Here is a 23,175-nt window from a genome sequence, read left to right as displayed (position 1 = left end):
TGGGGCTGGATTGGTAAGGTAGGGGGTAGAATTGGTACTTTTCGGTTGGGTATGGTTAATTGGTTGGTGTTGTTGGTTGTATGGTAGGTTTCGAGCTGATCTGTGACTCAGAACTATATATAATCTCATTTATATTATTTATGGTTGTAATAAAGCTGTGGACGATATTTTCTACTGTAGGGCAGCATTATGTAAACATTTTATTGTGTAGTCTGAAAGCTAGCCTCATGAATTATCAATGCAGTTTAATTTTGTGGTCTCAATTGCTAGCCAGTGAGTGTAAAACCCAGAATCTCTGGGTGAGATCAGAGGAGTTCCCATCTATGATAATACATTATAATTAGTGAGTATGTAGAATTAAAAAAATGTTTAATGCCCATGTTCATTTTAATTTAAAATGGGTAACATCACTGTTACAATGTGGCAAAGGAGATAAGTTATGTTTATTAATTCAATGTCGTACGTGCATAAAAATATATTCAGTCCATTGTTCTGTAAACCAGAAGAATTACCGTAAATTAGATAGATACCGCCCCCACACACTGCAACAGCATTTGTAATTCAAAATCAGGTGAACTTCTTACTTCTTTTATATAGTCACGCGTCATACTGACTCACACCTGTTATCTTTAGCTTATTTCTCACGGAAGAAATTTTCTACCCATTAACATTTTAGCACTAGAATTGATCTACAGTATTCTTTTTTTATGAGGGGATGTGACAATAAAATGTGATGGGTTAAAAGCAGCTAGCAAAACGCCAGCACTTTATCTTCAGTTCGAAGAAATCCTTTTTTTATGACTTATGTTACACATACAGTAAATGTTTTCTAATAGTCTTTCTATTATTGTGAATGGTTAATTTAAAACTATTAGAGACTATAGAGAGGCCTACGGATTTCCATACCTATATAAGTATTTTATTGATTACATGACAATGCCTTAAAAAGGGCCATCAAGGAAAAGTATATATTAAGTGTTTTGTAATTACTTGTGGGAATGCACAATGGGAGTGTTTATTGCACACACAGGGGATGTGGGTTCTTGTTAGATACCCTGGAAATCTCTTGAGAGCCAGTGCTGGAGCTGATGGGTGGCGGGTACACTAAGCATGCACAATGGTAAGCAGGAGATGTGTTGGGACAAAGTCACCCCAAACAAGACAAGGAGCTGAGGGGTGGGGAACTATAGGGCAAGCCTAGTTCTTTGGGGGGAAATTATATCTCCAAGTTACACTTGGTTTCACTGTATATCTCTTGATCTCTTTGGACCTAGTGTAACAGGTTGCCTCCTTTGTGTTTTGCGTTATAAAAAATGTCGCCATACATGCAAGGGGGCCTGAAACAGCGCACGGCTCCTGCACATCTCTGACACCTTCAAAGTCCAAGCTCAAAATGGCTGGTAGGCTAGCTGACAGCTTAGTGTACATGTGCAGATAAGTGATACGCTGCCACTGAAGGCCAACATCACTCTATCTGAGGTAAGAACATAAAACAATAGTGACAAAAAGGAAATAACCATGTCAAGCTTGTGTAAAAGTAAATGCTTCCATTCAGTAAATAATTTATAATATATAATTGTATGTCCACGTTGTTCTCTGCTGAGACATCAATATACTTTAGTACACTGCTATTAGAATGGTCTTTTTCTGCTTAGCAAGAGTTCAAGAATTGTGGGGCTTGCTACTGAGTTGGTGCTTCATTCAGTTTGATAAAAAAAACAAACGTTTTCTTTACCCAATAACTAAAGCTCTGAAACAAATAAAACATGCAATTTTAAATAGTCCTATCAAGGCATGGAATGGTGTACATATGTTTGCATAAAAACTTCGCAGTTTGCCCGCCACGTTAACAAAAAATTAATTTAACAAAAAGTACATTTTTTACCTTCATTTTTTGACATTTAACGTAGTGCTTTTGAAATGATTATGCCCTGTCTTGCAGACATACACGAGGCAAACTGCACATAGCTCCATAATCAATAATATAAAAAAAGACAAAAATCGAATACATGAACAACAACAAAACCAACCAGCCACATACAACTCTTAAACAGAAACTTTCAGTGCTAGCTCCACGTGTTGCTGCATTACAAATCCCACGACTCTTAGCCAGTTGTTGATAAACCATAGCCTGGCTGAAGATGATGGCAATTGTAGCTCAGCAATGACTAGAATATGTGAAAAAAAAACATGAAACAATAACTACAGTGCATAAGTCTGCTGATCACTCCAGAAATAAAATGTGATAAAGTAGATTCATATTAAGAGAAAGGTAGCCTACAGTTAAAACCAAGTATTATATTATATTGTATTATAACTGTGAATGACCTCACTCTGAATACAATGATGACCTATCTATAAATAGGTAGTTCTGAACCTTTATTTTTTGTTGTTGTAAAGTCAAGGCATGAACCCTGATATATGTAAGTATTATAGTTCTGAAAGGTGCACCATCAATCTGGAGCTTCTATCCTTTTACATATACTGTCTGAAGACTGTTAACCTTATTGGAACAACTGTAACATGAGGAACAAAATCGATCCATGGGGAAAACAAATGTCCTCCTGCCAATTCCTTCCGCTATAAACTGTTAACTGTGGTAAAGGCAAAGGCATAACTTGTGTCTTGTTCCTTCACAGCTGTGCTATCACAACACAGAAATGGGAGATTCTTGTCAGTCACTGAGAACAGCTCCTGGCAGCTCGTTCGTTAACGTGTGCCAACGTTCAATTTTCTTGTCTTTGTTTTTCAGGCAATCGAACCAGTGTTTAAGACGTTCTCCTTTTGCATTTATTCCCAAAACAACTCCTCCTTTAAAACAAACAAATAATGTTATCACTTTCAACATTTTGTAAATGTAATTATAAAAAGGTAATAGAAAACATGTCTGAGGACCACTAAAGATAGGTATTAAATCTCAAGGACTGCCTCACCAGTAAACAAAAAAATACATTTACAGCTCTAAAGCACATATATCTCCATCTTTATTGCCATAAAAACACTGACCATATAACTAACATGAACCATATACTCAGGACATAAGAGTATTAACAGGAACCATTGTTAGTATGCCATTGCATACTAGAGCCATTGTTAGTATGCAAGTTTTAACAAGCAAGAGACTTACTCTTGTAAGTTACTAATGTTCACAGCTATGGATTTTGTGTCTGCCTGATGTATAGAACTAAAATATCTGACTATGATGTTTTCATCAATAGTTTTCCGTTATATTGTCCAAGGAGAACATGTTCACACAAGGAAAAACCCAAGGATTCCAACAGTCCCTTTAACATTTTATCAGAGAAACAATGGCAAGAGAAAGGAAAAACCAAGAATACTTAAAACATACAAGTTTCAATGTCAAATTCACAAGTACTAAACATCCAAGCAAATCTTAAATAAACTTTGTTGTACATACCATCAACCACCATATGTATGGGAAATGAATGATATCAATTACCAACTGCTTGTCTGCTATTTCTTCATGGATGTCAAAATGCTACCTGAAACTTAATCTTTCTAATACTGAACTCATTATCTACCCTCCTTCCATCTCCACTCCACTACCTGAATTCTCTATCACCATTAACAACACGACTATCTATCCTAGTAACCAGGCCCATCCTTGACTCAAACCTCTCCTTCATCCCTCACATGCAGTCCGTTGCAATTATTGTCTCGACTCTCTCCTCTGCAATCTGTCCTAAATACAGCTGCTAGACTTATCTTCCTTGCACGTTGCTCCTCTTCTGCTTCCCCGCTCTGTGAAATCATCCACTGGCTCCATATTACCTTTAGAATTAATTTTAAAATCCTGGTGCTAACATAAAAAACCATGCTCCGGCTTCCTTTTTCAGTCTACAAGATTTTACTTGTGCTGCCCCATATCTCTGGAAGCTACTTCCACCAAACCTTCAGCTTTCACCCTCCCTCCCAACATTCAAGAAACATCTCAAAACTCACTTCTTCAGAGAAGCATACCATCTCAGCTGCTAGACCCCACACTACCTCTCACCTTTCTCTGTGCCTTATGTTTGTCCTCACCCCATTACCTCAAGATTGTAAGCTTGCAAGCAGGGCTCTCTCCACCTAATGTATCGGTTTGCCTTAGTCTGTCAATTCTAGTCTTGTCATACACCTTGAATATATGTATTGTAAGAAGCGCTGTGTAAATTGTTGGAGCTATAAAAATAAAAGATAATATTAATAATAATAATTAGCTACACTATCATATAGGAAATTGGGCATCTAATGATGATTAGAATCAATGATATAAAGAATATCCCCACAACCTAACCCATCAAATTAGTTTCCGGAAAAATCCTCTTCCCTGATTTGAGGAGCAGTATATGGAAGCCAGAATAATGAAGACAGATTTGTTGAGAAAGAAAAGCATTTTTGCCACTTTTTTCCGCAAATCTATCTGCATTATTCTGGTCTCTGCGGACTTCCGCAAAAGGGTGGAGCCACGGCAACAGTCTCTCCAACGTTGCCAATCCAATCGGGACAGAGGGTGGACCTGGAGGCCCCGCCCTTTTAGGAGTAGTTCACTAGGACGCCAAGGAACACATTTTTGGAATAGAAGATTCAATAAGAAGATATAAAAACAAGACGATGCAAGAGAAAAGCTGAGCTGCCCAGCAAGAAGACAGGGATGCAGAAGAGGTCCCCGGAGAAGGCAGAGAGACATTCAGAGAGAGCGTGAGACAACCTGAGTGATAGTGTGAGATTGCATGAGAGAGTGAAAGGTGGTAAGTGACAACAAATTTAGTTTCCAAATGTAAAATTTGCACAACTCTAATATAGAGATATACAGATTCTTGGACACCAGTTCCTGTAAACCACAACACACATGTTGTCCAACCATCTTTTTTAGGGAGTAGTAGTAGTAGCAGTATTCCATGGAGGCTTCTATTTATGGCACAAATTAAAGTAACAAGAGACAAAAACAAATAGAATAACACATAGAGATTGTGAGTTAACATTATATGGTAGAAGGAAGTTATCACAATGTTTTACACTTACCTATAAAATCATTTGATTTTCCTATATCATAATCCCAGACTGTAACTTCTAAAGTCTTTTTTGCAAGGTCACTGTGTTTTATTTCATAGCAAAATTCCTAAATGATAAAATCAACGAAAATATGATTATATGAAAATAATATAAATGCAAATGGAAAACACTGATCATTACTTTTTTGTATTGTTTCACATTGAAAGAAATATGTTTATTTTGCACAGGGATTGTAGCGCTTGATTACGTGTGTTCTAAACTGAAGCACATCTTCCAACTTTTTATAGTGTAGATCTTTCCTTTCACATAGTTCAACTGACTTACAGCTCATCTTTTCAAACAATGGATAAATACCCTTTTACTCTAGGATGTAATCATGAGACTTCTACCAGATGGTTCCAATGCCCTTTGGGACACTACAGAGTACAGACAGGGTGATCATTGTGGTGGACCCTGCTGAACTTATGGGTTGATCCAGTCACTCTTTCATATCTTAAATAAAGAAGCAGAGGCTCAGCACTCAAATGGTAAGGTGAGTTTATTTCACACAGGTAACGTTTGGACACACATGTCTTTCTCAAGCATGTGAGTGCTGAGCCTCTGCTTCTTTATTTTGGATTTATTGAAGGACTTGGTGGTACCCTTGTTCGTGCACCATCTCACAACTGAGTGCTGTATTCCAACCTTTGTTTTTGTCTTTCATATTTTAATCTTCCTCTGGACTTACTCTGGTTTAAGAGCTATTCAACAGGCAGCCATGCTTTTATATATCACTCACAGCTGTTTTCAGACGAGCAGAGATGTGCCCAGATAGACCACATCATATGAAATATTGCATTAGGCTAAGTTAAATATGACATCCACTGTATAAGTCCCATCCCAAGCTTATGGTTACCTCATTGAACTCTGGATTTAAAGTCTTCTTTTTCACAGCTGTCTTGTGTTTAGATTTTTTATCTTCATCTGGTTTTAAGTATCTGAAACACAGAGTAAATATGCATTTATATATACATTAACTTCATGTGGGAGATAAAGGAAAGGATTTGTCTGTAAATTGGAGTCTGACAGTAAAAGTCATTAGAAATTACAAATTTGTTACAAAATGTATTTTTTTTCTAATGAGTTCTGTGGGTATGCCGCCTAACAAAGGCAAAACAAGTAATACTGTTTACAGTCAGTTGTATGGGTATTACTGTATTGGCTCGAATATAGGCCGCACCCGATTATAGGCCACACCCTTAAAGTTTGGTGCTATTTTAAAGAAAAAAATATTTTTAAAGAAAAAAATACACATTAGTGGAATGGTAAAACAGTATTTTATCTAATGATCAGGAATACATGTATTTTAACATCTTTGGAATCTATCAGTTAGTCAGCATATGTTATATACAAACAGAAAACCAATAGCCATTTTAAGGTCCCCCCTTAATTCATAATGCACCTTATTATAGATATGCCCCTCTGCCCCTGATATGGCACACTGCCCCCCAGATATGCTTTATAACCCTTGATATGCCACTCTGCCCCCCAGATATGCCACTCTGCCCCTAATATGCTTTATAACTCTTGATATGCTTTATGCCCCCAGATATGCCACTTGCCCCCCCAAATGCTTTATGCAAGTGTCACTCTGCCTCCCCGATATCCCAAACTGAAAACAAGAGACGGTGCTTGGATAAATGTAAAAACAATATGTTTAATACAAAGACAAAAATATATACAATACATTAATTAATATGTATTGTATGTTTTTATTGTATTTTATACTCTTCAGTTTGTGTTTATCTTTGTAGGCTTTCTCTACCTGTTGGAGAACGTGTACTATTCAAGACTAGCAGCTTTGTCATTTATTGGTTATGATACCAGTTTATTATTTATATACAATTTTATACAAATATACAAACACATAAGACTGGTAATTATTATTGATTATTTCGTTTTTTTCACTTATTGGTGTATGGGTTTGGCTCTTGATCATTCCCTCCCCGTCTGTGTGTTTTTTTCTTTTGGGTAATATTAAGCGCTGTATTTTTTGCTTCTCTTCCCTGATATCTCACTCTGCTTCCTAGAATCCCCCCCCCCGACTTACCAATGCACCACCAGACACCATGGTGTCTAGCGGGGCCGGCCGGTGAACGTCTGCGCGATATGCGTAGACAACCTCCTCCGGGGAGGGCTGCCAGGGCTTCTATGGTGGAGGAACGGAAGGTTATGTCACGCTGGTGCTCCACCAAAGAAGCCCCAGCGGAAGTTCCGGCAGCGGAGGTTGTCTACGCACATCGCGCAGACGTCACCGGCTGCCAGAGAGGAAGAACCACCCACCCGGTGCCCGGAACTGCATGTCCCGGGCGTTGGGTGACGCAAACTGCGCATCCCTGCGCTAAACCCTAAATATAGGCCGCACCTTCACTTTAAAGACCTAAAGTGGGGGCCAATACGGTAATATCTGCTTATGTTTGACTTAATTACAAGGTACTTAAATATGCATTATTTGTTGGACTGGCTGCATAGGACACTAAGCTGTCCCATTATTATTACTGGCAATTTTGAATATTCAGTTTTCTCTCTCTTTTGTAATAATGCTATGGTATTCTAGAAGTAACATGTTTTGTAATGTAAAAACAATATAATGTATCTTACAGTACAGTATGTAGCAGGCAACAATCTTAATTCAGACCAGAACAGGACTTTCCTACAGTTGGTTGGTTGATGGATTTACATTGGGCTATTTGGCAGAGCTATGTAAAAATATATTTATATACCTATGTCTGAATTGTTCGGTCAGTTTAATATTTTACAGTTAAAAAAATATCCCATAAACCTCTGCAGTATAATACATTAAGTTATGGGAATTTTAAAAGGTCATAGGATGTCAGATTCAATTTTCTCCAGTTTTGTTCCCAAACCTAAAAATGAAATTTACTTTATGCTTTATGTTACGCATGACTGGTAAACTCAACTTCTTTAGTTACCAAATCTAGTGTTTGGAAAAGCATATCTGACATAAGCCACAAATTTCCTAGGAATCATTTATTCTCTGGCTATGACGTGTTGCCATTCTGAAACTACGGGTTACTACACAAACAAGTTGGCTGAATTAGTGCATTCCATATTGAATTCTATTAAAATATTAGTACTACATTATATATTTCTAATCAACAGTCAAATTATGAAATAATATTCATATGCAAAGTATTTTGTCCTGGGTGGTCTTTGGTCTGTAGGGAGACCTATTCCGTTAGGAGGAATTGTTTGGAACAGTATGAAATTGTTGATGTCATACAGTGGACCCTATGGATACTACTACCATAGTAGCGTGTCTGCTACTGGGGCAGATAAGTAAGTAACCATTAAGGACTGTATACTATGACTGTGGATGTAAATTGTGTTTCTCCGGAAAATCAAAGGGAATACCATGTTTATCATCCTGCCATCCTGAGCTTATTGAACTGTTGCTTTAAAATTTTAACCACATGGCCCACGTATGGCCATCCACCTAATAACATTTTTTTGATGTTATCACAAGACTCTGATCTGTGCCACCACATTATATTATTTGAATTTAACGTAATGCAAATGTCCTTCTGGCACAATAATTTATAAATGAAATGAACCAACGCTTTCCTGAAATGTTACCTTTAATATACCCTTATGGTGGATGCAGAGTAAATGTGGAGCTGTAATAGCCTCACTTTACCCATAGAGGTCGCATATGCTGCACATGTGTTTGGAAAAAGGACATTAACATTCACAGCACTTTGCACAGTGAATGGAATAATTTAGCTTCACAGTTATCAATGACAGCCAGAAGACACGAAAGCAACATATTAAATAAAGTTTAGTAACACTTTAAATAATAGGGATAGCCCACTGCTAAGCATTTGTTTGTTGCTGAACTACAACTCCCATCATTCTCAGTAAGCTTTTGTCCAAAGAGATGGATGTGTTCGACAAGATCTAAAGAGCTACCTTTTGGTTAGTGTAGAATATTCATGGAAATATAGTCTCGTCTTTTAGTGGCATTCTCTTACGTGATTGAATACATTAGGCATTGGGACTAAGTGTCATTTTGTCAGATTTCTGTCAAAATGCAAAGGGTGTCTATTTTAATTTGTCAACCTTATTCATTCCCCAGTGTTATTTGTATTGTACATTACATGCATGATTCGACATTTTAAAACAAAAAGCCTTTATCTTATCAGCTCATAATGTGTATTATATAGATGCACATTACTGTATCTTGGCTGCTTGAAAGGATTACTCGATTAAGTTTATTATTCATATATTACCTACAAGGTAAACTATGACGCAGCGAAGAACACGATGTAGTACATACAGTGATAGCATCCATATATTGTCAAAAAAAAAAACTGTACACCTAAAAGCTAAAATCATGCAAAATAAATGCCAGTAATCACATCATACAATTAAAAAACACATTTAATAGTTAGAGAGGTACATAAATAGGGGTTTTGCAGCAAGAATAACACGTGAGGATCGGGGGTGAGGTGGGAAGGGGTATGATAAAAGTCCAAGGGCAGGGCGGATCAGGAGAGTGGGGACTGGGGATTATAACTCCTTAAGGCTATCAATGATGGAGTAGTCTCTGAGCAAGCCGAGGATCAGCCTGTGTCTCGGTTCCCTACCCAGGATCAGGTGGTTCCTTAAGACAACACATTACGCACCAAGCTTTTTTTACAGCATCTTCTGTTTGAGTTCCTGGAAAGGGTCCATACAAAACTTAATGATAGGAGAGGAACTTTTTCTACATTGAGCTCGTTTTCCAAGGTTCTCAACAACGCCTGTGCAAAAGGACAGATGTAGTAAAGTGGCTTCCCATAAGATACACTGTGGGCAGTGTCTGAAGCTGCCCAGTCCCATACATAAATATCCTTAAGGAGAGGCCTCCCTGAACAGCCATGTCATATCATTGTGTTTATCGGTCAGCCTGGTCAATACCAGACAGTCTGCTGTTGTGGCATTGGGGAGCCCTGGAACCTATTTAATTTTTTCTTTGGAGCCTATAGATCACCCTAGGGGACCACAAAGCTACTTTTACTCTCTCCAGTTGGTGTTCCTTCACAAACTTCGTAACATTCTGCTAAAATCAGGATGTGTGCCAGTTGTAAGGGACGGAGCTGTCCCACTTGTCCAATGTTTGACTCCTTCAGAGGGGAAGCGAGTAAAAGCAAGACAAGGAGTTTTTGGCAGAACCTTTGTAGCATCTTTCCGAGTCCCACGCACACAGTTGCACACAAAAGATGTTCTCAGCAAGCTTAGTATATCAGACACTCATGTGCCACCCTTGGAAGGGTTCTTGTATACAACTGCGCATTTTAGTTCCATTTTGAAGCCCCAGATGAAGGTGAAAAACTGTCCAGGTGATGGCTCGACTAGCTGTGGTTGCTAATTCACAAAAGCACTGGCTATATATATTCCTTGCTCTCCACTGACGTTGGAGAACAAGTCAAAGACTTAGCCAGCATCATCTTGTGCACAGTGGTAGAGGGTAAGCTGTGGTTGAGGTAAGGGGCTAAGTGAGGAATTGAGGTGAGGGAAGGAGGGAGAGGGGAAGGCAGGAGTATGCATGTATGACTGTATGTACCCTGTTAACCGTAGGGTCACATAACCTTGCTTTACAGGACCCTTGTAGGCATTGGCTCTAGGTGGGGCAACTATTTATGCCGTCCCCTGTAAAATGCTGCCTTTAGGCCTAGTCAGCCTAGGCCAGGATACAGCTTTGGGTCTACGATGTCAGCAGGAACGTCACGCAACATCAGCGGGTCTGCCTCACAACATCTGCGAGACCACCTGAGTCAGCAGGACCACCCACCGTCAGGTGAGCCGGAACCAGACAGTTCCCAGGTAGGCTCATACTATTAGCTGCTATAGTGACTGTATTACTTTTATCAATTTGTCCCATAGTTGCTGTGTATAAATTGCCATGATTTTGAGATAGATACCCCAAGTTTACTACCACTTAAAAAACCCATTGAAATATTGAATGCAGTGTGCAGTGAATTGATGTCTTTTTCAAGGGAAGGGGATGAGCTTGAGACATTAATTATTAGCCAAACATCCAAGTGAGGGAATGGGGTGATATTAGAAAATAAAAATGAGAGAACAGAAAAATCACAGGCGAATGAAACTCCAAACAGGTAATGCCATATGGTGAGAAAACCTAGGTAAGATAAGCTTATTATAAGAGGACCAAAAGAGAGGCAGAACCAAATTATTACTACTAGTAATTATTAGTACTTGAAAGTACCATAATAGTGCTGTTTGAATATGGTCCTATTTATTTCTGGTGTTTGTCTTCAAAGATTGCACGCAGGCTTTGTGAATTAAAAAGCAATTACCATTCTAACAATACTAAACTGCTAAATAGGATTATTTTCTATTTGCTTCTCCCAATAGAAGCATTTGTTCTCTGTTGGCCTTGGGTAATGTATAACACTGCTTGGAGGATTAGTCATACAGGGGCATGCCTTTGTATGCAGTGGAGAAAGAGTTTGTTACTGGAACATGCAGAATAATGCGTGACTGAACCTGAGACTATTGTGTACAATACATAAAAAAAAATGGGAAAAATTTGCCAGGGATTATCTTTTCTTAGTTTACATTGCATCCCAACAAGGACTACAAATGGAAATGTCATTTAAATGCTTTTTATTTAAATGCATGTGATCATGCAGTGTTGCATATTTCCAAAATAGTAACATGGATATTCACATGGATATTCACATACATATGCATTTTAAATTTGTATAGGATATTATTTCTTTACTGTAGGTTATAGAATTATAGATCAGAGCATTGACAAATCTTCATCAATAGTCAAGCTTTCTGCTTATTGACTTCTCATCAATCCATAGGCTAATTGCAAATATCTTAACAACGTATACAAGCTACTTACTTTGAGATTACAGGATGTGGTTATCATGTCAGTTTATATCTTCATTTTCTATCTTGCAACTTGATTTTATTGGGCAGATATACTTAGATACATGACAGCTCTGATATGAAATATTGATAGATTTGCAGCATCAGTTTCACATGGTTTTGTATTGATAACCAGATTTGTCGATCTCTCTCGCTCATGGGGGTTTTGTCAGGATCACCTTGCAAAGATGGCAGGACAACATTTATTTCACTCCCTGACGACAGATATTCTAAAGCAGAACTTCTCAATGTCCATCCACTATTAATCCACAAGTGGATCAATAAGTGTGTGTCAGAGTTGTCCTGCAGGGTCCACACGTCTAATGAAAGGACTACCTTTGCCCTGTATCTAACAATCAGTCGACTGATACAGGACTGATGGTGGTGACCTCACCCACAGAGCATACAGAATATAATTATACATAACTTTGACCAAAAATGTGAATACACATTCTGAAGCATGTTTCTAACTTAAAGAAACCATGTAGTATTGGTTTGGTGTATTGTGCTTTTCTTAAAGACATAGACTATGGAAATGATATATTGCGAATGGATTATCATTACCAAATTAGGACACTTGTGTTGGTAGGTGTACCCAGAAGAAGTGGATGAAAATAGTAACTGTCCCCTGAAGACTGTTGGGAGGTATGGATTGATTACTTGCTTTCTCTTTAGGTAGTTATTTTGTATACAAACTAGACATACTATTAAATATATAACTGTAATATATTATTTTTATTACTGTATTGGGCCAAATATACGCCGCATCCCCTCCCACTTTAGGTCTTTAAAGTGGGGGTGCAGCCTATATTCGGGGTTTAGCGCAGGGATGCGCAGTTTGTGTCGTCCGACGCTCGGGACATAGATGTCCCAGGCGCCGAACAGGTGTTTTTTTTCTTTTTCATTTAGCCCTGCTGCGGGTAAGCAGCAAGGTTAGGATCCAGATCCCCCGCAGTGCTGCAGGAGACCTGGATCCTCCTATCCATTAGCCATGGATGTCTGCGCGATGTGCGTAGACAACCTCTGCTGCCGGAACTTCCGCCGGGGCTTCTATGGTGGAGCACCGGCGTGACATAACCTTCCTGTTCTCCACCATAGAAGCCCTGGCAGAAGTGCCGGCAGCGGAGGTTGTCTACGCGTATCGCGCAGACGTTAACCGGCCGGCCCCGCTAGGCACCATGGAGTCTGGTGGTGCATTGGTAAGTCGGGGGGGGGGGATTCTAGGAAGCAGAGTGGGATATCAGAGGGGCAGAGTGACACTTGCATAAAGCATATCTGTGGGGGGCAGGTGGGCATTTCTAGGGGGCAGGTGGGCATTTCTAGGGTGCATAAAGCATATCTGGGGTGTAGGTGGGCATTTCTAGGGGGCGTAAAGCATATGAGGGGCAGAGTGGCATATCTGGGGGGCAGAGTGGCATATCAGGGGTTATAAAGCATATCTGGGGGCAGAGGGGCAAATCTATAAGTAAGGTGCATTATGAATTAAGGGGAGGGGACCTTAAAATGCCTATTGGTTTTCTGTTTGTATTTAACATATGCTGACAAACTGATAGATACGAAAGATGTTAAAATACATGTATTCCTGATCATTAGATAAAATACTGTTTTACTATTCCACAAATGTGTTTTTTTCTTCAAAATAGCACCAAACTGTAAGGGTGCGGCCTACAATCGAGTGCGGCCTATATTCGAGCCAATACGGTATTTATTGTTTTGCATAGCGCTATCATACTGTTGTGTACAATGGGTTACAGCATATAACAAGTAGTATATATAACATGACAATTCAACTTAGAGAAACAAGAGTTAAAGAGAGTCCTGCTCAAATGAGCTTACAATCTACAATATAGTAAACATATCTTGCTTTTCTGTCATATTAACCCCTTAAGGACAATAGGGGTTATTACTCGTAGTATATTGTGGGACAATGGCTATTTTAACATTTTTCAGTGTTCCTGTTTAGCTGTGATTTTCTTCTTTCTCATTTCGTGCTTCCACACATATTATATATTGTTTTTTTCAGGACAAACAGGGCTTTCTTTAGATACCATTAATTTTATCATATCATCTAATTTACTATAAAAAAAATGATAAAATATGGGGATTTTTTGTTAAAAAATTACTTTTTCTCACTTTTTAAACAAAAAACTTTTACTCATCTGCAAAAACGAATGAAAAAACCTGCTAAATAGATTCTACTATTTGTCCTGAGTTTAGAAATACCCAATGTTTTTATGTTTTTTTGCTTTTTTCTGCATGTTATGGGGCAATAAGTACAGGTAGCGTTTTGCTATTTCAAAACCTTTTTTTCCAAATCTGGTAATTCTTCCCCCCATGTGCCATTTCGGGTATCTTTGAAGCCGGCCAATGCAATTTACCCCATCAAGTCATATATTTTTAAAAACTAGACACCCCAAGGTATTTCACATGCTGGTAATTTAACCCTTTCCATGCACTAATTTTACCACCAGCCTTTGTGAAACTTTATGGTAGTAATTTTTTTTGTATTTTTTTCACACACGTTGTACTTCAGGTATAAATTTATCGCTCCTGGTATATGTCCCTGTCAAACAACACCCCAATATGTGTTCAGTAACATCTCCTGAGCGCAGTGATACCCCACATGCATGGGTTTGTTGGGTTATTTGGGAGGTAAAAGGCCGCCTTTGTGAGGTGTGTATTTTTTGGCCATTTAGACATCTGATCCTACTGCCCCCATGTCCCATATTTGGGACACCTTTGAACCCGGCCAATTCAATTTATCCCATCCACTCATGCATTTTTTAATACGAGACACCCTATGGGCATTTGTAATGCCAATATTTTAACTCTTTCCATGCTGGAATTTTTATAAAGATAAAGAATTTTAGGACTTGCTTATTAATTTTTTTTTTTTTTTTTGGTGACAGTGGCGATTTTTATATGTTACCATATTATTTTTATTTTTTTAAAACATTTTTTTTTTAAAAAAAAAAATTTTTAATTTTTTTTTTTTTTTTTTTTTTTTTTACTAATCACTCATTAGTGAGCTGGGCTCCATTGACCTTGCATGGTTGGATGCAGTACCTGCATTCAACCTGCAGGAGGAGCTCGAGAGTTCACAAGAGGGTCTGGATAGACCCTCTATGAACTCATTTCTATTGTTAATGCCATCCTGTGAATGACGGCAACGTCATTTACAGGATGGCACTTGTGGTTGCTCTTCGGAGCAATCACAAGGCGATCGGGGTAGGGGGGTAGTGTTGCTGATATGCCTCGATATCGAGGCATGTCAGTAACACCATTTATGCTTAGGAAGCGATTCAGATCGCTTCCTAAGCTGTTTTAGCCGGGCGCCGCCGCGATCTTTCATGATCGGTGCGGCGGCGGCCATTTTTCTTCCGGGGAGGGCTGCCAAGGGCTGCCCTCCCCGGATCCACGGTCAGCCTCACTTGGGAGGCTTCCGTGGATGCTGCAAAGCCGCCGATCGCGGCGAAAACGCCGCGATCGCGGCGATGCAGCTATTTAACGGCAGCCCGTACATGTACGGGCATTGTCGTTAACCCGTTGCACGGCAACCCCGTACATGTACGGGGATTGTCGTTAAGGGGTTAAAAACATTTCTGGTTCATAGGATGCTCTTTTCTATCTTTGGTATGAAGGTAGAAGAAAGATAGGCATAAAAATATTTATCAAGGCAGACTTGGAGCAAAGTAATGAGTGCATAATTGCCAGATATAATAGTTCCATAGTCTGTTTTCAGTTGAATGCACCATATGCAACACTTCAGCACATTTAGTATTTAAAATGCCACAGCATTGTGTGATAGATCATTGGAGTTGACAATTGTGGTCTCCAGGGCCAAGCTGGCAACTTTTATCCTGTTGTGATGCTTACAAAAGCTTTTTAGAAACAGAGAATTAGGTGGCAAATAAGAATCATTCAGCTCATCCTGGCTGCCTATTTTTATCCATCTACTCAAACCTTATTTGTTCCTTGGAATTGTCTTGTGTTCAGGTTGAACCTCATGCCTACGCTTAAATTCTCTCACTCTAATAGCTTCAAGAGAAGGCTATCACTGAGCATAGCAAGTCAGCTTCAAAGTGATACAGATCTTAGAATATCATTTAAATAACACCTGTGCAAAAGTAAGTACACCTTAAATGCAGATCTATTTTGCAACAATGTATAAAGGAGGCATTGGCAGTACTGTTATGTATTGGTTTATATAGCACCATCATATTCCGCAGTCACGTACAATTTTATTTTTCTGCAGCAAATCTCTTGGAATGTTAATTAAAAGTTATTTATAATACAGCCCAAAACCAATGGCACTGACAGCAGCAATAAAAAAGTGCTGATTGTATATCACTAATAATCTAAATAAATATTGGGAATCAACACAGCACATAAATGATCAGATTTCATCAGTGCTCAAATAACGGTTTTCAAAGTGCTTTTTCTTTTTAACCCTTTTAATTTTCATGCTAATCAGCTGGGCATCATAATGCTGCTTTTGTGCATACTGATGGTTTCTCAACAAAAAAGGTTTTTTTTCTCTGCTGTTTGTTGCATTTACAATGCAAATTATGTGGCACCATATCCTGTTTTTAGTGATTCTAAAAAAAAATACAAAAACAAATTCTTGTCTTCTAAGCAACATTTTTCCAAATTTTGTCCTTTACATAGTGTTTTTTTCATTAAGCTGATCCACAATATATTATTTATAGATTTGATTTATCTGAGTGCATAATTAGCTGAGAAGCAATTGCTGCTTTAACATGTGTCAGAAAATGAAGTACATATTTTTTTGATCGGCCAGTCTCTAGCTTGCTACTCTAGCTTACTTACCGCTAGCCACATCTAATAAGAACTCCATAAGCGTGAGCAAATATTTGTCCTGTTGATTTCAATGGCAACAGGTTTAATAATGAAGAAGAAGAACAAGAAGAAGAACAGTTCACTCGTGAGTGTGGAAGGGCGGGCTGGGCCGGGGGTCAATTGCCTCCCAGGTCGTCCTAAGTCTAAACTAAATGGCCTTCGGCTGCCCACAAATACACATTGGGCAATACACAAGGGTGTGGGGGGGACGACATTACAACTAAAGGGGTGCTGGCTGGGGCATAAATAAACAAGGGGGAAAACACACAAACAACAAACCAGTGTGGAAAGCTTTTTTTTGCTTTGTGTAGCCTAACCCGTCCTGATGCGGGTGTCGGTATGGCAGAGCCTGTCCTGGGGGGGGGGTGTGTGTGTGTGTGTGCGTGTGTGTTTGGGTGTCGGTGTGGCAGAGCCTGTCCTGGTGTATGTGTGTTTGGGCGTCTGTTTGGCAGAGCCTGTCCTGGTGTGTGTATTTGGGGGTCGGTGTGGCAGAGTCTGTCCTGGTGTGTATTTGTCTGTTTCCTGGCACTTTAATTACTGCAGGAGTAAATAAAACCATTTAATTTTTACTTATCCAGAGGTAAAACACCCTCTTGAATTTGTAGTCACTTCAGGGGACAAAACCTTCTTGGCCCAGAAATCAGTGAGAGGAAAAGTAAAGGTTTTGTGTTATTTATGCTGTTTCAATCTGCATATTTTATTAAAAAGGATTAGTGGCACTAAATTGTGGCTTCAGGCATCCCATGTATGATGACTGTTTGAGTGTACTGATTACTCCTAGTCCCATCACATAAGATTCTATCCTATATTATCTGCCGAGTACTGATGTCATCTTTATCCATTGCACATCGATGCCGATGCGTTAATATTCTGTCTATTTTATTTATTTCCATAAAATGGGCACCAAAATGGCCCTGCCTCCAGTGTGCATCAGCCAGGTTAAATTGCAGTGTGCTCCAGCCTTGTGCAGTTTTATTTGGCTAAACTTGTTTTAAATTGTTTGTGGACTGACTTTGTTTTACTGTTTAAGTAATTTAGTATTGATAGAATGACATATAAAAGTTGATCATAAAAACTTTCCCACTGCTTTTTTTCAGTATTGCCAAATTAACCCTGTATTAATATGCATTATAAAGCTAAAAGGCCTTATTTTCTCTCAGTGAAAAATGAGTTAGGCCCACGCACACATACATTTCCGATGAAGTGGCCCACTGCAGGAAAAACTTGGACACACCTGCCATAGACTCTTAGGAAGTGTTTCCTACATTGTGATATTAGCCTATTAATTATGCATAGATTCTGCTGTTGTCACAAATACAATTCAGAATCCTAAACATATGTCGGACAACCTGTATTTACTGTATATGAATGTTCTTAATGATAATACCGAAAGTACTTCTGGTGAGCTCCCTCAGTCTAGTTGTATATGCTGTCAGCATCCTGCTCTAAATCAAGGTGCCACAACAACCCACAGTGATCACTCCCTTTAACCCTCCTTTATGCAAGATACTGATGTAGCAAACGTGCACAATATCAGATAGCTAGAAAGGGAATAATCCCCAGCCTGTGCATTAAATGTTATCTGCTGTCGCATTAGGGTTACACCTAGAAATATCCAGCACAGCCTTTAAGAGATCTGGCCAGCTGGATCCCTAAAGGTGGACTGGACCTGCAGCAGCTACTTCTTTTCCTTCTATTAAAGATAGTCAATAAATTGTGAGTCTAATAATTTGATTGGGTAAAAACCAGTCTAGTGTCAAGTTACCTTCTTTTAATTAGCCCCACTACAAACATAACTCTTAACTGTTCAGATGTCAATAAATGGTAAAATTCTAAGTCTAGCGCACTTAAACACTTCAGGTCAGTAATTTATATTTATAAAATACAAAGTATGGATAATAAATGCAGTCTACCAGCTGTTACTGGGTGGACATTTCCTATAAACTTCTATAGGCCTCCATATGCATGTTTATATGGCAGGTAGACATTTGAGGGATGTTTTTATTTAACTACATGACGCACAATATTTCTGACAGATGTGTTTTTTACACAAAGTATATTGATATTCAGTCCGCCCTGGTAGTTTGTTTTCTGTTTACCACAAAAATGGTGATTTAAATACATAAATGTCAATGTATATTATTAATCTGGTAGTGCATTATGTTTCACTGGTAAGGATTTAAGATTTGGGCAGGTAGGAGTAAATAAACATGCCCTATCGATCTAAGAAAGGTTTGGAAACTTGCTAGAGATGTTTTTAATAGATAACTTGACATTTAGCTAAATATTGGTGGGAAAGCCAATAATAAAATCTATTTTTAATTAGGTGTGGGAACTGGGCTAAACAATGGTGTATTCTGGCCTAGGCAGACTAGTTTGGCGGAGACCCTAGACAGGAGAGGATGCCAATGGCTTCAGTGTAGAAAGTGTTGAAGCAGTACGCCTAAACCAGGGTTGGTTGGTTTACAGTATATGTTGGTTATATGGTGTTATTTTAATAATTGGTTACGTGACTCGTTTTGGGCCAAATTTTGCGCTCAAAGCAGAACGTTGCTTATATTATATACAAGCAAACACAATGTAATGACATATTGTGGAGTGTCACAATGGGTTACATAGTTGGCCACTGTGGCCAATTATTGATCCATAGTGAAATTAAAAGTATTAAATCAATTTTGATGTCTGTGTTTTATTTAGAGGAATGACAATAGACTGTCCCACGGTGATGTGCCTCCTCTGCACCATGTATGTAACTAGCACTCTGAGGGTTAACTGAGGGTTAACTTTTATTGACAATCAAGACCTCCCCAACAGCCAACAAACTCCTATAGGTGTCTCAAATGGAGTATTCAATAAAAGTTCTAATAACTGGGTTATTTTGAAGCGCTGTATTTCTGTGTTAATTTGCTTACATTCTTTATATTTCAACGGTTAATATTTTTTTGCTCTGATTTACTGTGTAGCTGCAAATAAAAATAGTTAAATGTATCACATTTGTTTCCTTCACTCATAGAAAATATTATCTTAAACATTCTGGTATTATTGTGTTTATTTTATAAAAAGTTACAATATACTAACTTGTCAAAGATAACACTTTGTTTTTTTCAGTCTGTTGACTGCATAATATTAATACTGAGATATAAAGACATTTACAATATATAAAGACATTTACAATAGATATAATCTAGAAGACCCACCTAGTCTGTACAGTTCCTATCTATAAAACATAATGTCAAATGGATGAATATTTCATTTCACATTCCATAATTTCCTAAGCAATTCATCATTCTTTGTTATAGTTACTACTATTGATCTTTATCTATTGCAATGTAATTGGTTGCTTCAAAGGCACTGTTCCATAAGGGGAGATCCAAACTCCACCTCAGGAAGGTCACTCACACTAACAGACACTCATACTACCATGCATACTCAGGCACTCATGCATAACACAAACACCCAGTTACTTACACTAGAAAACACCCCATACACTTATACAGACAAACACACACTAACACAACCGCTCACACTAAGACAGCCATACACTAACACACACCCAGGCACACACTAATGTACCCAGGTCCTGCATTTGTGTCAAATGGCAAGATTTCCTGGCAAAAATCAAGAATTAATTCTTGGGAGGGTTTAGGCATTCATCAGTACTAGGAATGATGATTCTGATTCTGGTTAAAAAGTCTTATCATGGTAGCAACAAATAAAATAATACAATTTCATTGGCATTACTTTTCTTAATGAAGTGCCAGCATATTACACAGTACGGTTTCAAAGTCACAGTAACACTAAAAATGACAATATACAAAATGGACAGTAACATTAACACATGATGCAGAAGAGGGCCCTTGCAAGCTTACAGTCTATTAGGAGGTTGAGATGAATGAACGTGAATGAATGACAGAACATAAAGGAATGCTTGGACAAGGATGATTTGATTGCAGTGAAGGTTATATGGAAAGACAGAAATACGTCAATCTCAACCATGGGGAGAACAGATGGTTTTTTTCACAATGTAGTTTCTGGGTACCAGGAGGACATATTGTAGGATTCTCTGAACATTTTTTAGTGATCATTTAAAGTTAAGTTAGGGGAGAGAAAGACAAAGACAAGGAAGGGAATTCCAGAGAATAGAAATAGCACAGGTAAAGTTGTCTAATGCAATTAGGGGAAAACTGTTGATCTTTGAAAAGAAATGCAAGTCGTGGGTAGAATGAAGAGGCTGGTAAGATGCATATATGGAGGCAAGAGCAAATCATGATTTATTCAACAAAAATAAAGCCAAAATGGAGAACACATCTGTGAAAAACCAAGTATACTTGTACTGCTTCCATAGGAATTAAGATGCTAAGTAGCAAACGTGCTGTTAATCAAGTGATCTTGATTAATTGATCATCAGCAAGTGTCTCTATAAAAGCCAAAGTTTTAGCACTTTTCTGGTCTGGGAACTTTATATAGATAGTGCCTAATAAAGCAAACAAGTCATAGATAAAGAATAATTCTGTTTTATAGTGGTAGAGCAGAGCATTAAGAAGGGACATACCGCTGGTTTCTCTGGAGACTGCACCACTTTGACTATATTTCTTTATACATAAAGTCCATAGTGTCATGTATGCCATATTTAACATGAAATACTCAATGGTAGCTTTATTTCCTGTCTCAAAAGGTAAAATCATCTTTGGAGATTTAGCTTATGTCCATTAAGTAATGTAACATGAAACTCATCATCTTCAAATGCTGCAGTGCTTTACTTAAGTTGTAAATTTTGAACCCTGCTTAGCTTGGTCCTCCAGAATTACAATCAACTATGTTGGCTGAAACTATTAATTTTGCTGCACACAGATATTAGCTCAGGCTTTCATGAAGGTACTTGACTGTCACAAAATACCTTTTCACTTTTCGTGGTTCATGTCACTAATTGCTCAGACTCTTATATATCATTCAAAAATATAATAAAGTCACCAAACTGTTTCAGGTGTGCTTACCTCTTAATCTTCACTTAGCCACACTCTTTCCAGTTATGTGACCCTGTTATACAGCCATCCTTTTATCCATGTTCTCCATTTTCTTTTCTCCCAGGCGCTTCCTAGCTATCATCTGGCAACAACCATGTAGATGCTCTGATTTGAACATTGGGGACTATTACAAGAAGCCTTTTTTTATCTTTTCTTATGCAGTTCACTCACATATAGACAGCAATGTGTCTAGAATAATCATTAGATTACAGCTCATGTTATCTCCATTCCTTTATCTACGTAGACTTATTATTATCCTGCATTGTGTTTCCCGTGCTTTCCATTAAGTAAGCCAACCTGGTGAAGCTTGGTGACTTGCTATATTTTTGAATTGTACATAAAGGTTTGAGTGGGCATCCTTGGGTCCTGCTAAATATAATTAGAATGTTACTGAGCAAGATAACATGAGAATAGACTATCCTAACCATGCCTTGGTAGGTAAAGTGCCCTTCGGATCACAGACATATTCTAGGTTGTTCTTAACATCAGTCACATATATCAACCTGATATATTATTAAATTGTGGCATTTGCCTGTCCCATACACATATATGCACATATATTCTGTCTCTCCCTCTTTAGCCAGCTCACTGTGGCTTACCAGAATCTTTAAGTAGAAATGTGATTTGTATTAAATCTGACAGAGACCAGGCTGGGAGAGAGACACTGTTAATCCCACGAACCACTAAAGCAGCAACAAGAAAAATCACAGCTGTCATATGGCTGTGGAAAACACATTTCAACATAAACAAAGACCTTTAAGAATATTCCTCTAAAGAAGAAAGCTAGACTAATGAATGCCGCATAGGTTCTCGGCAGCAGCTGCTAAGGGAAATGAATCAGGAAGGAAAGTATATATGTTTTCATTAATTACTGTCACTGCTGCAATTACCTGTTGAACAGTGTTGTTTTTGCATATGCTCCTGAAGCTATGAATGTAAATGAAGCTATCATAAAAAAACTAGTGGGTTTGATTTACATCCTGTGTGGGGTATGTAAATCTGTACAGTAAATTAACTCTTATGTGAAAGGTCAGCAGCTACAGATGAGATGTAACATGTATGCATTTTAACGCACTAGTTAACGCAAGTAAGACATTTTAATCTTGTTTGGTTCACAGTTTGGACCCTGTTTAGTGGAGAAGGTGACGTAGAAGGTCCACTTGTCCCCACATAATCCTGTTGTTCCTTTCATCTTTTAATATTAACTTTTTCTACTCATCAATAAAATTGCATTCCTTTATTTATAATTATGTTTTGGGCTAAAATAACAATGTTTTTTTTTTATGTATTCCATATGCCTTTCACTTAATTAAGACTGGAATGGATTTCTCCA

At 38.3% G+C, this 23,175-nt stretch overlaps 1 protein-coding gene across 1 annotated transcript in view; it reads right to left on the bottom strand.

The window, feature by feature from the left end:
• Positions 1-1,620: 1,620 nt before the first annotated feature.
• The window catches only part of DOC2B (double C2 domain beta), a 208,695-nt gene continuing 187,140 nt past the window's right edge, over positions 1,621-23,175 (bottom strand). Inside the window, exons 7-9 of the mRNA XM_053454862.1 lie at positions 5,912-5,993; positions 5,026-5,122; positions 1,621-2,811 (exon numbers count right to left, since the gene is read on the bottom strand). Coding sequence (XP_053310837.1) covers positions 2,675-2,811; positions 5,026-5,122; positions 5,912-5,993 — 316 coding nt within the window. The 3' untranslated portion in view covers positions 1,621-2,674. The remainder of the gene's footprint in view (positions 2,812-5,025; positions 5,123-5,911; positions 5,994-23,175) is intronic.

The sequence above is a fragment of the Spea bombifrons genome, chromosome 2, assembly GCF_027358695.1.
Source record: "Spea bombifrons isolate aSpeBom1 chromosome 2, aSpeBom1.2.pri, whole genome shotgun sequence".
Taxonomy (NCBI): domain Eukaryota; kingdom Metazoa; phylum Chordata; class Amphibia; order Anura; family Pelobatidae; genus Spea; species Spea bombifrons.
This window is presented reverse-complemented; position numbering and strand designations above follow the sequence as displayed.